Raw genomic sequence first — 12,778 nt, forward strand, 5'->3', positions numbered from 1 at the left:
TAGATCTGTCAACTCAGCAGGGACCTCTTCTGAGGTTTCAAGTGGGGAATATATGAGCAGACCCTCAGATCTCTTGCAGTCTGTTAATTTCCCAGAGGTATGGAGTATCATGTAAAAGTATCAGCTCAGCTCCGCCAGATTTTTGGGGAGCTCCCCTTGGCATATAAACCAGCATGAAGTAACTATGAAGTTCATACATCAGTTTAACTTCCTAGATGATATTTACATAGCGGCAATGTTATTTTAGCACTCTATACACCCAAACAGCATTGTGAGATAAGACTTCGTGGACACTGTACACGATAACCCTGGTGAAAATCACTCCAAGCTCCATCACAGTAACACATATCTAGAAGGCACAAATCTTGTATCAGTTTCTACTTCCAAAGTCTCAAAACAGGCATAACTGAAACTGGTGTTTTAACTTCAGCAGATATGAAACTGAGCTACTGGCAGCAGATTGCAGCTGCAATGAGTGGCGACTTAACCCGTGACTCTTTAACAGAATCAAAAGAAGCAATAAATGGTACAGAGGCATAATTTTTTAAAACGAATTTTAAATATACAGTACATAGAAATCGGCCCTGAGTGCTCACTAGAAGGACAGATCCTGAAGTTGAGGCTCCAGTACTTTGGCCACCTCATGAGAAGAGAAGACTCCCTGGAAAAGACCCTTATGTTGGGAAAGATGGAGGGCACAAGGAGAAGGGGACGACAGAGGATGAGATGGTTGGACAGTGTTCTCGAAGCTACTAACACGAGTTTGGCCAAACTGCGGGAGGCAGTGAAGGATAGGCGTGCCTGGCGTGCTCTGGTCCATGGGGTCACAAAGAGTCGGACACGACTGAACGACTGAACAACAACAACATAGAATAAACAAAGAAACTGATCTTCCTCAGTTCCATACCCTGGCTGTAATACAGCCTTGACATGGTGGCGGCAGTAATACTGCATTTTTTGGCAATTACAGGTTGTTTTGGATGAGGAAAAGGACGGACTACATTCTGGCCAATATAATTGGGCCAGGAGGGATTGAGAAGAGATGGATAAAGGCACTGTGAATGGGTAATCAAAGTGGTAGTTGTTAGGCACCTGGGAAAGAGAAATGCAGCAGAAACAGCAGCAGTGTGTGTGCGCGCAACTCCTACAACGAAAAGCGTTGGAGTGGAAACATATATTGGCCCCGAAAGGGATCGAATTGTGGCAACCATTAGCACAACGGTCACGCCACTAGTGGGAGCCCTGTCCTTAATGTAGTGCAATACTCAAATCCAACAGGCTACTTGGGCTGGTAGAAGCATTGTACCATGTTAAAATACACTTTTGCATCATCACACCGCTATCACTTGTGCAAAAAGATTAGCTTGTGCATTGCCAACTCCCTCACCTTTTGCACGGATGTTGTTTCGGATCTTTACGTACCTGCGTATCACATACCTGGAATTAATTTCCTAGGTCAGTTTTATATTGAATTCCATCAAGGCTAGTGATCTTCTTTCTGTGATAGCTTGTTTTGGTTTCCACGCTGGTCATGGATGATGTGAAATTCTGTCTTTCCCAGCCGCCACGGAATGTAGTGGACTAACTAAGAGGTATGTACTGATTGCTCTGTTCCTCCTCTTGCCGGCCTACTGTGTTTCCATGTTGGCTGCAAAAGAAAGGCAAATCCCATCTTTTGCAACCAGCACAGAAAGCTAATGTGCTGGCGAAAGTGATCCATCCCTCCTCTGCCAGGTAGAAGGCATTCCCCCTCCCCAAGCCTCTTAGCAGACTTGTTAAAAAATGTTCATGATAATAACTATTCTTGCATACAAGGCTGTTCTAAGCCCTTTCTGTAAATAAAAAGATAAGACAGTCCCTCCCCTGCAGGCTCACAATCGAGCAGACACAACACAAGAAATGGGGAGGAAAACGGAAAGCAAGTGAACAAGCCTATCCAACTTGTTTAATTTATTCCTTAATATCACAGCTGTACAATTTTCATACATACAGAGAGAAATGCATACTGGCTACACCATGTCATGTGGATGCATTTCCAATTATAATACAGTTAAGTGCAACTCCACTTGAAAAATGTACATTTTTTACAACTTATACAAAGTAAAGACTGCTACACTATTATCTGTGACAGTATAAAGCTTTGATTTATGTTAAGTTTCATTACTAAACCACTTCCTGGTTAAATACAAAATATACTAAATCATTTTAAAAAGGCCCTTGTGGTATTTGGCCAGTATATAAAATACATTGTGTAAAATTTAACCTTTTGCACATTTTTTTTAAAAAATAAGCTTGTAACTTGTAAGTTTAAACATTTGTTATTGAGCTACTAGAGTCTGACATGTAACAGGACCCATGCTGTAACTTCTTCTTTGCTATTGCATTGATCGACACCAGAAGAAATGAGCACCCTGATCCTAAACACATCCCTTAGAAGCAAGTCCCATTGAAATAAATGGTCCTCAGTTCCCAGCAAGTTGTTTAAAATTGGGTGTAAGGCTGCAATCCTAAACCACTTTATTAGAAGTAGCTATGACTGAAAAAAATTGGAACTTATTTCCAAGTAAACAGCCATAGTCCAACTCAAGAGTTAAGTGCACTTAAGCCCAGTGAAATCAATGGGCATAAATATACTACACTCTTGTAATGGATTTGAGTGATGTGTTTAGGACAAGTTTGCAATGCACTGCTAGTTTATTTAACAGACTATAGAACAATTTTCTGGAAAGAGCAACAGCATTCCCATTTAAAGAAAAAGAAGGAATGCCATCCAATACATGTTTACTATCTACATTTTCATGGGCAGTCTTACCAACTTGTGGAAGTATGTTTTTAATAAAGATGAACCCAGACTTTGCGTGCCAACTCTTTATCATCTATCTGTATGTTTGGGCCCAAAGAACAGTTTTCTTGTTGACAGCTGTATCAAAGGAAAAAAACAAACATTTCCTCAGTCACCATCCCTATTACAAGAATGCTTTGATTTGTAACCTCTTTAAAAAATATACATTTTACAATCCTGGCACCTCCACAAAAGGTGAGACAAAGAGAATAAATATTTGTTTTCACTGCTTTATTATCCTCTGATTTAGAAACTACCTGTTGTAGGCTCTTTCTTTTTTAGATTTCTCCAGCGCTTTGTCCATTGTTTTCTCATTTTCTCCTCTGCATTTGGGACAGTACCACTTGCCCTTTGGTTTATGATTGAGTCCCACACACGAAAAGTGAAACCATTCAATTGGGCACTCATCATTATCACAGCCTATCATTTCTCCATAGGAGACCTGATTACACAGGCAATAAGTTGGCTCATTAGGATCAATGGGGAGGTCGGCTGGAGAAGCCTCCCTCTCTGCTTTGGCCTTGGACCGCTTCTTTTTATTGGACTTTTTTGCTTTCTTCTCCTTAGGAGTTCCTGAGGTGATATCTTCGTGGTCGTGATTATTAGAAGCATTCTCTCGGTTCTCGTTATTTCTTTGCCGCCGGGACCGTTTGTTGTTGGGCTTCTCGGCCTGAGTGATTGTCTCGTTCTTCGACTTCTCTTGGTTAGTTTTGCCACTGTTTCCAGTAGTGTCATTGGTCTCTTGGCAGGTCTCAAACAGTTCTACGTGGCTGTCAACTTGCCTGGTTCTGTTCTCAACAAGTTCTACCATTTGGCTGACAATCTGAATCTTCTCGTCTCCCAGTTCTTGACTCCGGATCAGGGCTCTCTGTATTAAGTGCAACAACCTCCTCTTTTGTACTGTATCGGTCTCTCGTTTGAATTTTTCGTAATAATCATCCAGCTCCTTTAGGATCTCTGTGAAGAAAAGATAAAATTATATTATTTCCCAACCTCATGGCACAACCTCAAGGCACTTGAGCTTTGTCAAAGGTATGTCATCAAAATTTTGGGGAACACCTAAAACTTCCCACGCTTTAAAGTGTGGATTCTAAACACAGGTACTGTGAGGTGAGTTGCATTGAAATGCCATATGTCCCATACAGCTACAGTAAGAACAAAATAATGGAACTCCTTTCATAGGGACGCTTGCTCCACACTATGTTTACTAGGTCTGCATATCTCCGTATCTCAGCCTGGGCCCATTAGATGGGTGTCAAGCTGGCATTAAGTCCTCAAAAAGGGGCATTGCTTGGGGTAAGACAGGTGGGAGGATTTAGGCTGCACCCTAAGCCCATTCAGCATGCTCACCGTGAATTGGAAGCCCAGCACTAAGTCAGGGGAAAAGTGGCATAGCTCAAGCTCTGTTTATTTCCTCTCCGCTAGGGTTAGGCCAGCTCAACCAGTAGTAGACTTGCTCCAGAATGGAGTTTGGATCTTGCATACTTGACACCAGGGGCCGGCAAACTAAGGCCCAGAGGCCGCCGGATCAGGCCCAATTGCCTTCAGGATCTGGCCTGCGGAATGTCCATGGATCGGCGTGGGGATTCTGTTCGTTTGGGCTGCACCATTTCCCCTGTGCGCCATTCCATTCCTCCCCCCTCTCCCTCACACACACCACAGTGGCGCCTCCTCCCTCCCTCCTCCTGGATTCTCCCCGCCCTGCCTAGAGGAGGAAGGGGGCTGGGCTGAGCTGAGCTGGCTGAGCGCCATTTTAAGCAGCCCCTCTCATGCCACTCATCTCCCCGCCCCCGCCCTGGTGCTCCTGTGGGCCAGAGAGCAGAGTGGCAGGCCCTGGGAAGGTAAGCGCAGCGGCTGGGGCATGGGGAGGAGGACTACTTGCCCCCCCGCCTCTTCTTCCAGCTCCCCTCCCCCCCGGTGCCGCTTCTCCGGCCCGCCACAAGGTCTGAGGCACAGTGGACCGGTCCGTGGCTAAAAAAAATTGCAGACCCCTGCTTTACACCCAACTTAACACAAGGTTGTTTTTGTACAGGCTTGCCCTGCCTAGCAAGCAAAAGCTGTGCTTTCCCAGAGGGCTGACAAGACAGTTTGTGGGAATGCTTTGATTTTATCCTGCTTGTTTTCTATCTGTGGCTTAACAAATGAGCTATTCTTGCCTCTGTTTTGCTTATGGTGTTTTGTTTTGTATTTTGTGAGGTGCCTTGGAGATCTCTTTTTCCTTTTTTTAAAAGAAGGTCAGTTACCTAAAACACTTCATCAACACTTAAAACGTTTGAATGCCCACAGGACAGCAGCTTTATTTTAAAAGCATGCTGCATACTAAGTAAACAGGCCCTCTTTCTGGGCAAATTGCAAGGTGCAGCTCAACCTCACTGACATCAGTTTGGGTCTTACTCCCAGGTAAGTCCTGGGCACAGGGTTGCAAGCCCAAGTCTGCTTTACCCAGTCAGGGAAAAGGGTGGGGTAGAAGTAGATATATAACATATATGAGAATTGGTAGTTTAATGTTTGAATTCATGTTCATAACAGGTAAAACATAAGTAATATAGCAGCTTTATATGGTAAGAAAAGAACACCATGGAAGGTTGCGTGGGAAGTCAGTGGATATGAGAGATTGGTGCTGAATGTTGTTTAAAAGAATTTGCAAAATCTGAAAAATTAATTAAAAAGCTTGTGGTTTTTTTTTAAAAAAAGAGTATATAACAACAACTTCCGTTGCTTCGCATTTTAAAAGACGTGTGATTAGGTGTCTCGCGTGTACCAAAACACGTAACGTGTGAAAGGGACGAAGCAACGAAAGGGGAGTTGTTTTTCACAACAAGAGTGTAGGTTTAGGTTACCTCCCGGTGCCAGAGCGCACACACGGTGAGAAATCTGAAGAAATAAAATAAAACAAAATTGCTAATGGTAAATGCCGGCGAGCATAAATGCCGGAGGAGCAAAGCAAACAAGGCAAAGAGCCGGAAGGGGTTAAAAAAACGTAACTACATGCCCCGCCCCTTCATCACAAAAAAAGGGTCTCCGCGCCCACTGAGTCATTGGAAGAGGGTCCTGTTTATCACACCAGCCTACCCGGGCCCTCAGCCAACCAGAGAATGCCTGCCGCCCTTGCCCCGCCTCCTCCTTTTCGGGAGCGAGGCCACACCCTCCCCACGGGATGCGTCTTCAGGGTCCATTGTTCTTAGAAGGGAAGTGGCCGTGTTAATAACCGTTTCTCTCTCCCCCCCCCCCCGCTCCGCCACCTTTTTACGGCTTCTTCAGCCTGAACGTACGCGAGCAGAAGAATCTGCTCGGCCGGCCAATCACCACCCGGCAACTCCAAGCAGTGCCCGCCTCAGACTGAAGCAAGCCATACGGAGTAAAGATTCGGACCCAATAGCCCACCCTCTGCCTTAAGAGCGTCTCCGCCAATCGAAAGGGAAAGCCCCAAGCGAATCTCCACCCGCTTTAAGCCAACGTTCCAATCAGATGTTTGAAGGTGGAGCGACTGCGACCCTCATATTTCCACATCCACCTGTCAGTCACCATTAGCTTCCGACGCTTCCTGCAACTAGAGGAGCCAATCAGAGACTGAGAAGCTGACGGGGCAGTTCGAACTATTACAACAAACCTCCCACTGCTTCTCTCTCTCTCTCCCCTTCGCTCCCTCTCCCTTTCTCCCTCCCCAACCCGGTTTCCACCGTTCGCTTTCGTCAGCGCCACTAGAAGGCGGGGCTTCATAGAGCATTCAGCGGGACCAATCACCGGGCAACAGGGCGGGGCCACGGCTGTTTCATGAGGGAAGTTCTGGCCAATAATGGAAAAATGGAGGCGGGGCGGGCACAACAGGGTAATGACGGCGATTATAAAAGCCGCTGTGACGGCGCTTCTCACTCTTTCTAGAGCTGAAGCTCGAAGGTGCCTCCCTTTAGCGCAGTACGGAGTGCTTGTAGCTGGTTGAAATGCCCGCCCTTGTCCTTTAAAACAACAGCCCCCCGCTCCCTGTTCTTCCTCATCCCGTAACCACGCAGTCAAGCCCTCAAGTCTTGATGTTTCGTCACTTTATCTCGCGCTTCTCCTCTCTCCCTATTTACGACACATTAAAAACTCGTCGCACGAAAGGTCTCGAATGGATACTTGCTGCGTTCTCTCTCCCCACCCGCTTCACAAGCACAGCAATAGCCTGCCAGGTTTCCAACCCCCCTTCCTCGCCCCTGGAGAAAAAAGGGGGAGTTTAATGTGTAACGGGCACCCCTGTGTCACCTCTACCACCGGCAGCAGTGGCACTCTTTCCACCCCCCCCACGCTTTTTACCTCTCTCAGCTCTAAGTGACAAAGGACCTTTCGAGCCCCCTCAATAACTAAAAAAAACAACAACCCACCATTTCCCCGGCTGCAGACTTTATTGCGGGAGAAGACAGCCTCCCTTCCCCTCACCGCCAAAAAAGGGCTAGATAATACTGTATGAGTTTCAGCACAGGGAGGAAAAGAAAAAGAGAGAGGGAGGGAAGGAGGGTGGTCACTCAGCAAATCAGTACATCCCCAACCCACACAGTATTTATATAATCTTTTTCCCTTTCCATAGTCTCTCTTTCTCTCTCCTCTCCCCCCTCCCCCCGACTCGGCTCCCCGGTTTACAGATACTTGACAGGAGAGGACTGTTTTAAAAGCAAATGCCCATTGAAAAAAAGAAGAAGCGAAGGCAACAAGCCCTGCCCACCCCCCTTCCACTCTCTATCTAATCCTCCCTCCCCTCCCTTACTAGCACCCTCTCTCCTACTACAGCCATTGCGAAGGCTAGAAATTCCTCAATGTTGTAACTGTGATCGCTGCCCCCCTTCTTTTTACCCTCTTTCTTCCAACACCCCACTACACACACACCGCTGTCCCGCTGTCCCCACAAAACATACTCTCTCAACCCAGAAAAGAGAAACAGCCGCCTCAGTGCCCCATGCGTCCTGATCCTCCAGCCCCTCCTCTGCTGCTGCCGCCGCCTTTTTTGTCCAGCAATTTTTTAAAAAAACCTAAAAAGCAAAGTCCTTGCTTTAATAACAGGAGCCCCAAAGAAGACCTTTTGTTCCGCCCCAAGGAAGGGAAGGGGAGGGAAGGGGAAACACACACACAACCCACCCCTCCATCTATCTCTGCAGAGCAGCCCCCTTCTCCTGCTTCTCCTCCTCGAATCTTTTCGCCCCCCTTTCCTTTTGCTTTCTGCTTGCCTTCTCACAAAATAAATAAATTTTCAAAGCTTTGCCATCCGCTTCGGGATGAAACCGGGGAGAGGGGGTGGTGGTGAAGAAGAGAGAGAGAGAGAGAGAGAGAGAGAGAGAGAGAGAGAGAGAGAGAGAGATCTCATCCCTGCAGAAAAGGCAAAATAATAATAATCATCATCATCTATGTAGCTTCTACGTACTCTCCCGCACACGAACACATAAAGGAGAAAAGCACTTACCTTGATATTTGGCGTCAATTTCCCTCATCAGGGAGACATTTCTCTGCAGATCGAAGGGCAGAGATTCGATGGAGTCCAGGTAATCCTCCACATAGTTCGCTAAATGAAGCTGCTCTCCGTTTGCAGGGTTCAACATTTTCATCCGGCCGAAAATTGTGAGTATAGATATATCTATATATCTATATATCTCCCCCCCCCCTTCTCCTCCTCTCTCACCCCTAAATGGGCGAGAGTTTTCCTTTCAAACACAGCAGCCCCCAATGGCAGAGTCTCCGTCCTCGCCGCTTCTCTTCTCCGTCTCCTGTTCCTTCGGATCTCACCAAAAAAAAGGGGGGGGGGGGAGAAAAGAACCCACTCCAAAAAGAGGAAAAAGAAAAAGAGAGAGAGAGCTACATCTGAGTCCTTTTCTTCCCAGAGTAGAAAGGCAGGCAAGGCAAGGCAGGCAGGCGCGCGCGCGCGCACACACACACACACACAGCCCGAGAGTCCCTACAGCCTCAGAGCAGCCGTAGCAGCTGATTGAATGGCTGTCGTTGTCGGTAACTCACCAAGGAGGTGGTACGAACAATCAGAGAGGGATTTGTGTGTGTGTACAAGAGACGGGAGGGGAAAGGAGAGGAAGCTTTAAAAAAAAAAAAAGACAAATAAGATCTGTTCTGTTCTGCCTACAGATAGGCAGAAGGGGAGGAGAAGCTCTTCTCGGCGAATGCAGCTGCTGCTCCTGTTCCGCCGGTGGGTATGAATGCAGCCTCTCCTCTACGCGCCGCACTTGATCCAACGTGGAAAACCCAAATACCAGTTTCAAACACTTGGGAAACATTCAGCCCCGCTGCCTAGGGCGCATGCGCACCACTCCCATCTACCTTGAACACCACCAGCAGCAAACCCCCCCCTTCCCTCCCCGCCGCGACACTAAACAGCAGAGGCGCTCGATGTGCTTCTCTATAATATAATCGTTGCATTTTCCTCCCTCGCTACTGGCGGAGAAGGAAGTGAGGGAGACGCGGGTGGTGGTGGTGGGGGGGGGGGGAGGAAGCAGGCAGCTCCCTCGCTCGCTGCTGAGATGCGCGGATCCTGGGTGTCGTGTGCATGCGAGAGCCAAAACACTCTTCCTCCCCCACCGATGCATACGTGCCTCACGCATGGAGGGGCCGGGAATTGGAACTGTATGCTTGCTTGCGGCTTATGTGAATGCACACGCATGCCGAAGGATCCACCGCGCCGGCTGCATCGCAGGGTGGCAGCAACTTAGCGGAGGCCTTCCGTGTCTTCATTATTTGTTGCTGTTTGACTTAAAGCAAAGCAAGAGAGCGAGTTTGCGGGCGGTGTTCGCCCACTCTTAAGCGCGCGCGGGGGGTGGGGTGGGCTTTAACCACGGCGCTTTTGCACACATGCTTGGAAACACGCGTGAAACTCCCGAAGATGGCCAGGATTGCTGCGAGCGAGCGAGCCCCGGTTTCTGACAACGCAAGGACCGAGGGAGGCGTGTTGTGTTGTGTTGTGTGGGGAGGGTTCGCTGTGAAAGGCACGATGCTCTCTACACACATGCACCTCCCCTCCCTTCCCCTTAGTTCGCAGGACTCCCCCCCCCGCCCCCATTAAAACAGAGGCAGCCTTTTTTTTTCCTCCTTGAAAACTAACAACCGGAGCAACCGCATCGAGAACTATAATCCAAGTTAAAGGCAGCGCCTCTGACCAATCGCGGCTCAGCCTCGCGCTCCACCCCTCCGCTTCGGCCGCCCAATGGGAGGTCGCGGGTTTATGGTGGTGGAGGAGGTAGGAGGGCCCGGAAGAGAGCGAGCGACGAGGAAGCCGGCGGCGCGTGCGCATTCCGTCATCCATGGAAGAGAAAATGGAGGGTGCAAAGCGGGAGGAGGGGGTGAAAGGGAACTACATTTCCCAGCAGCCTTTTCTTTCTTTTCTCTCCCGCACCGCAGGCCGCATGCGCCTGGGTTGTGGCCATTGCAGTCCCGACATAGGGGTACCCCCCACTGCTTTTTAAGGTTGCCTGATCTGAAAACCAAGGCACACTCGGCTGCAGAAAACAAAAGGAGGGGGACGCGTGAGGAACAAGGTTACTTAGTGCCCGGCAGTTATTTGCCGGTGTTAATTCATTCAGATGTATTCCTCATCCACTCCCCGTAGCCTGGGAATGGAAGTAGCTGGTGCAAGCATTCCTAAATAGGCGTGCTGCTGGTTCGAAAGAGGCGTTGCGATTTAGGGCACATGGGTGAAGGGAAGGAGATTTGGGGACTTGGGATCGCTGGAAAAATGTGGCCGGGAGCGGGGAGTGGAATAAAAAAGGCCTCTGCAGCTGGGAAGTGGTAGCAAATGCCATACTTCTCTAAAGGATCCTGCTGCCGGCTGCTCTCGCCCGCTACAGATGTCGAGCGGAAAAGGCAAAATGTTTTCACAACTGGGGTTTGTGAGCACTTTCTACAACCCAACCTCACTGGGTTGTCGAGCGTGTTAATGCACGCTGTAGCCTGGGATGCTGTGTAAAAAATAGACAAGAAAGACGATGTTTTGTTTTGTTTTCCTAAAGCAAAACAAGAAAGCAAACTTATCGCGATTTCCTCCTCTTAGAAGTACGGGCGATGCGCAGCCGCCGCTGTCTTGGATTTAACATTTTTAAAAAGCGCGATATTCCTGAATGGCACTACGGGGACACCTGCATACTCTGCGCAAGCGGGGTGGCGGCAGCAATGCCCACTTGGGGCGGCGCGGGGGTGGGGAATACTAATCCGGCAGGCGAGGAACAGGAGTCTTTGCCTTTGATCACCAGGGACCATTACGATCTGCAGCAAACTCTTCGCCAACCATAAAGAAGAGTCAGGCAGTCAGATGCATCAGCCACCTTCGCTGCTCATTACTTAGCTCAGCTTCTGGAAATAGCATTGCCCAAACCGCGGGAGTGTTGGGAGAGATGCCTTTCTTTAAAAGCATGGATATGTATCCATTCCAAACGGCTCGGTTTTTCCCTCTCCGAAGCGCGACTGGAGGTGGGGTGGCGTAGATTTCCAAAGGAAGCAGCTTTTATTCTATCCTGTCCTTCACACCCCGTTTCCAAGAACAGAGATCTGGATTTGCCCCAATAAGCTCGTTTAAGAGTTTCCCTGATCCAACGCCGCCGCTGTGCCGCTTAAGCCATGATCAAACAGTGGTGGATCTCGCTGGTGGCAGAAGGGGAGGAGCTCTCCCAAAAGACACGGTGCTTTGTTGTCTTCCACGTCTCCACCGGCTAGCAGGAAGGTTCACTTTCCCTTTCTGCATTTTCTGCACCAGGCAACAATGGCTATTACATGTAAGAAGCAAGAAACACCCACACATCAGCCCCCTAAAAAAAAACTTGAAGCCCATTGGTTAAATCATGAAAGACACACTCTTCTCCCCCCCCCTTCCTCTCCCGCCTTTCGCTTCCCGGAATCTGCAGCCTGTAATTTGTTAATTTTTCCTTTACTATTTCTCTCCCCCCCGCATCTTTTAGTTCTGTCTGGTAGAAAGCGAAACAAAGTAGGATTTCCTAAAAGCGATGCTCAGTACTTTACAGTCTTCTGGAACTCAAGAGAAACTGGCTCTAAATCTAGACACACTTACCTGTAAGTAAGCTCCACTGAACTCAGTGGAGTTTATTAGTATTTGTACGGGCAAAGCCTGATACCCTTTTTAGAATCAGTCTATTGGGGCAGGAAGATTTTTCTCAACTTGGGTGGCCTCCCTCCCCCCAACTAGCAATTAGATCTGTTGATTAGCCCCTTAATTTAGCCTCATTTACTCCAGTTTAATGGAAATAATGCTGTGACTTAGACAAAACCTAAATCAGATGTTTTTTATTGTGTTCTCTTAAGCTGCTATATGCATTACAGTAAACGTTATTTTTTGAACACACAGTTGTGGATGCAATGAAACAGAACATATTATACAAAGATAAAGCTTTGGATCCAGTCAAAGGCTGCAAATCTGTACACACTTATCTGGGAGCATGTCCTATTGAACTCAAATATAACTTGATAAATTTTCCTGCAGTCATGTCAGTTTTTGGTGGGTGCGTGGGTCACATGACTGCAGGAAAATTTATCATGTTATGTTCAGGAATCCTGAAGAAAATGATAGGATACCTGTGGGCCCATTTCCTTGTCTGGTTCCAGAACAGTGGGTGCTTCTTGACTTGGGGTGTGTGTGTGTGTGTGAGATTCAATTACATGCTGGCAAATTCAGCTTGTGCAGACTCTTGTTATGACTAAATGCACTTTTAAAAGTACATGTGATTTTGGACTACCACTGAATTTAATGGAAGATAAAAATGCTTACCTTCCTCTGGATTGTACCCTTTAAAAAAACAAAAACCAAACTGTATTGCTGCTGGGAGATGTTGATTTCAATAGCGCATTGGGAGTTGGAGTAGTGTAAAATCCCATCTTGGGGAAAGTTACCAAGAACACCTGGTTGGGACCCCACTTGTTTGGCACACCAAAGGCAAATACCTTCTGCCAACTCGCCATGGA

The 12,778-nt window shown here is 47.7% G+C and overlaps 1 protein-coding gene across 3 annotated transcripts; it reads right to left on the reverse strand.

The window, feature by feature from the left end:
* Positions 1-1,918: 1,918 nt before the first annotated feature.
* Positions 1,919-8,599, reverse strand: ING1 (inhibitor of growth family member 1). Of its 3 annotated transcripts, none has more exons than XM_033147765.1 (2): positions 8,274-8,599; positions 1,919-3,799 (listed from the first exon to the last, which is right to left on the reverse strand). In XM_033147765.1, the coding sequence occupies exons 1-2, from the start codon at positions 8,413-8,415 to the stop codon at positions 3,096-3,098; spliced, it is 846 nt and encodes a 281-aa protein (XP_033003656.1). In that variant the 5' UTR covers positions 8,416-8,599; the 3' UTR covers positions 1,919-3,095. The 3 variants fall into 3 exon arrangements, with proteins under 3 accessions (XP_033003656.1, XP_033003657.1, XP_033003658.1); XM_033147766.1 differs by lacking the exon at positions 8,274-8,599 and adding an exon at positions 6,115-6,236; XM_033147767.1 differs by lacking the exon at positions 8,274-8,599 and adding an exon at positions 5,915-6,023.
* Positions 8,600-12,778: the final 4,179 nt, after the last annotated feature.

The sequence above is a fragment of the Lacerta agilis genome, chromosome 4 (genome assembly GCF_009819535.1).
Source record: "Lacerta agilis isolate rLacAgi1 chromosome 4, rLacAgi1.pri, whole genome shotgun sequence".
In the NCBI taxonomy this organism is placed as follows: Eukaryota; Metazoa; Chordata; class Lepidosauria; order Squamata; family Lacertidae; genus Lacerta; species Lacerta agilis.

Coding starts and splice junctions, on each gene's coding strand:
- ING1 (XM_033147765.1), bottom strand. CDS start 8,415: ATGAAAATGTTGAACCCTGCAAACGGAGAGCAGCTTCATTTAGCGAAC. Junction 3,800..8,273: donor AATTGACGCCAAATATCAAG/GTAAGTGCTTTT, acceptor TTTTCTTCACAG/AGATCCTAAAGGAGCTGGAT.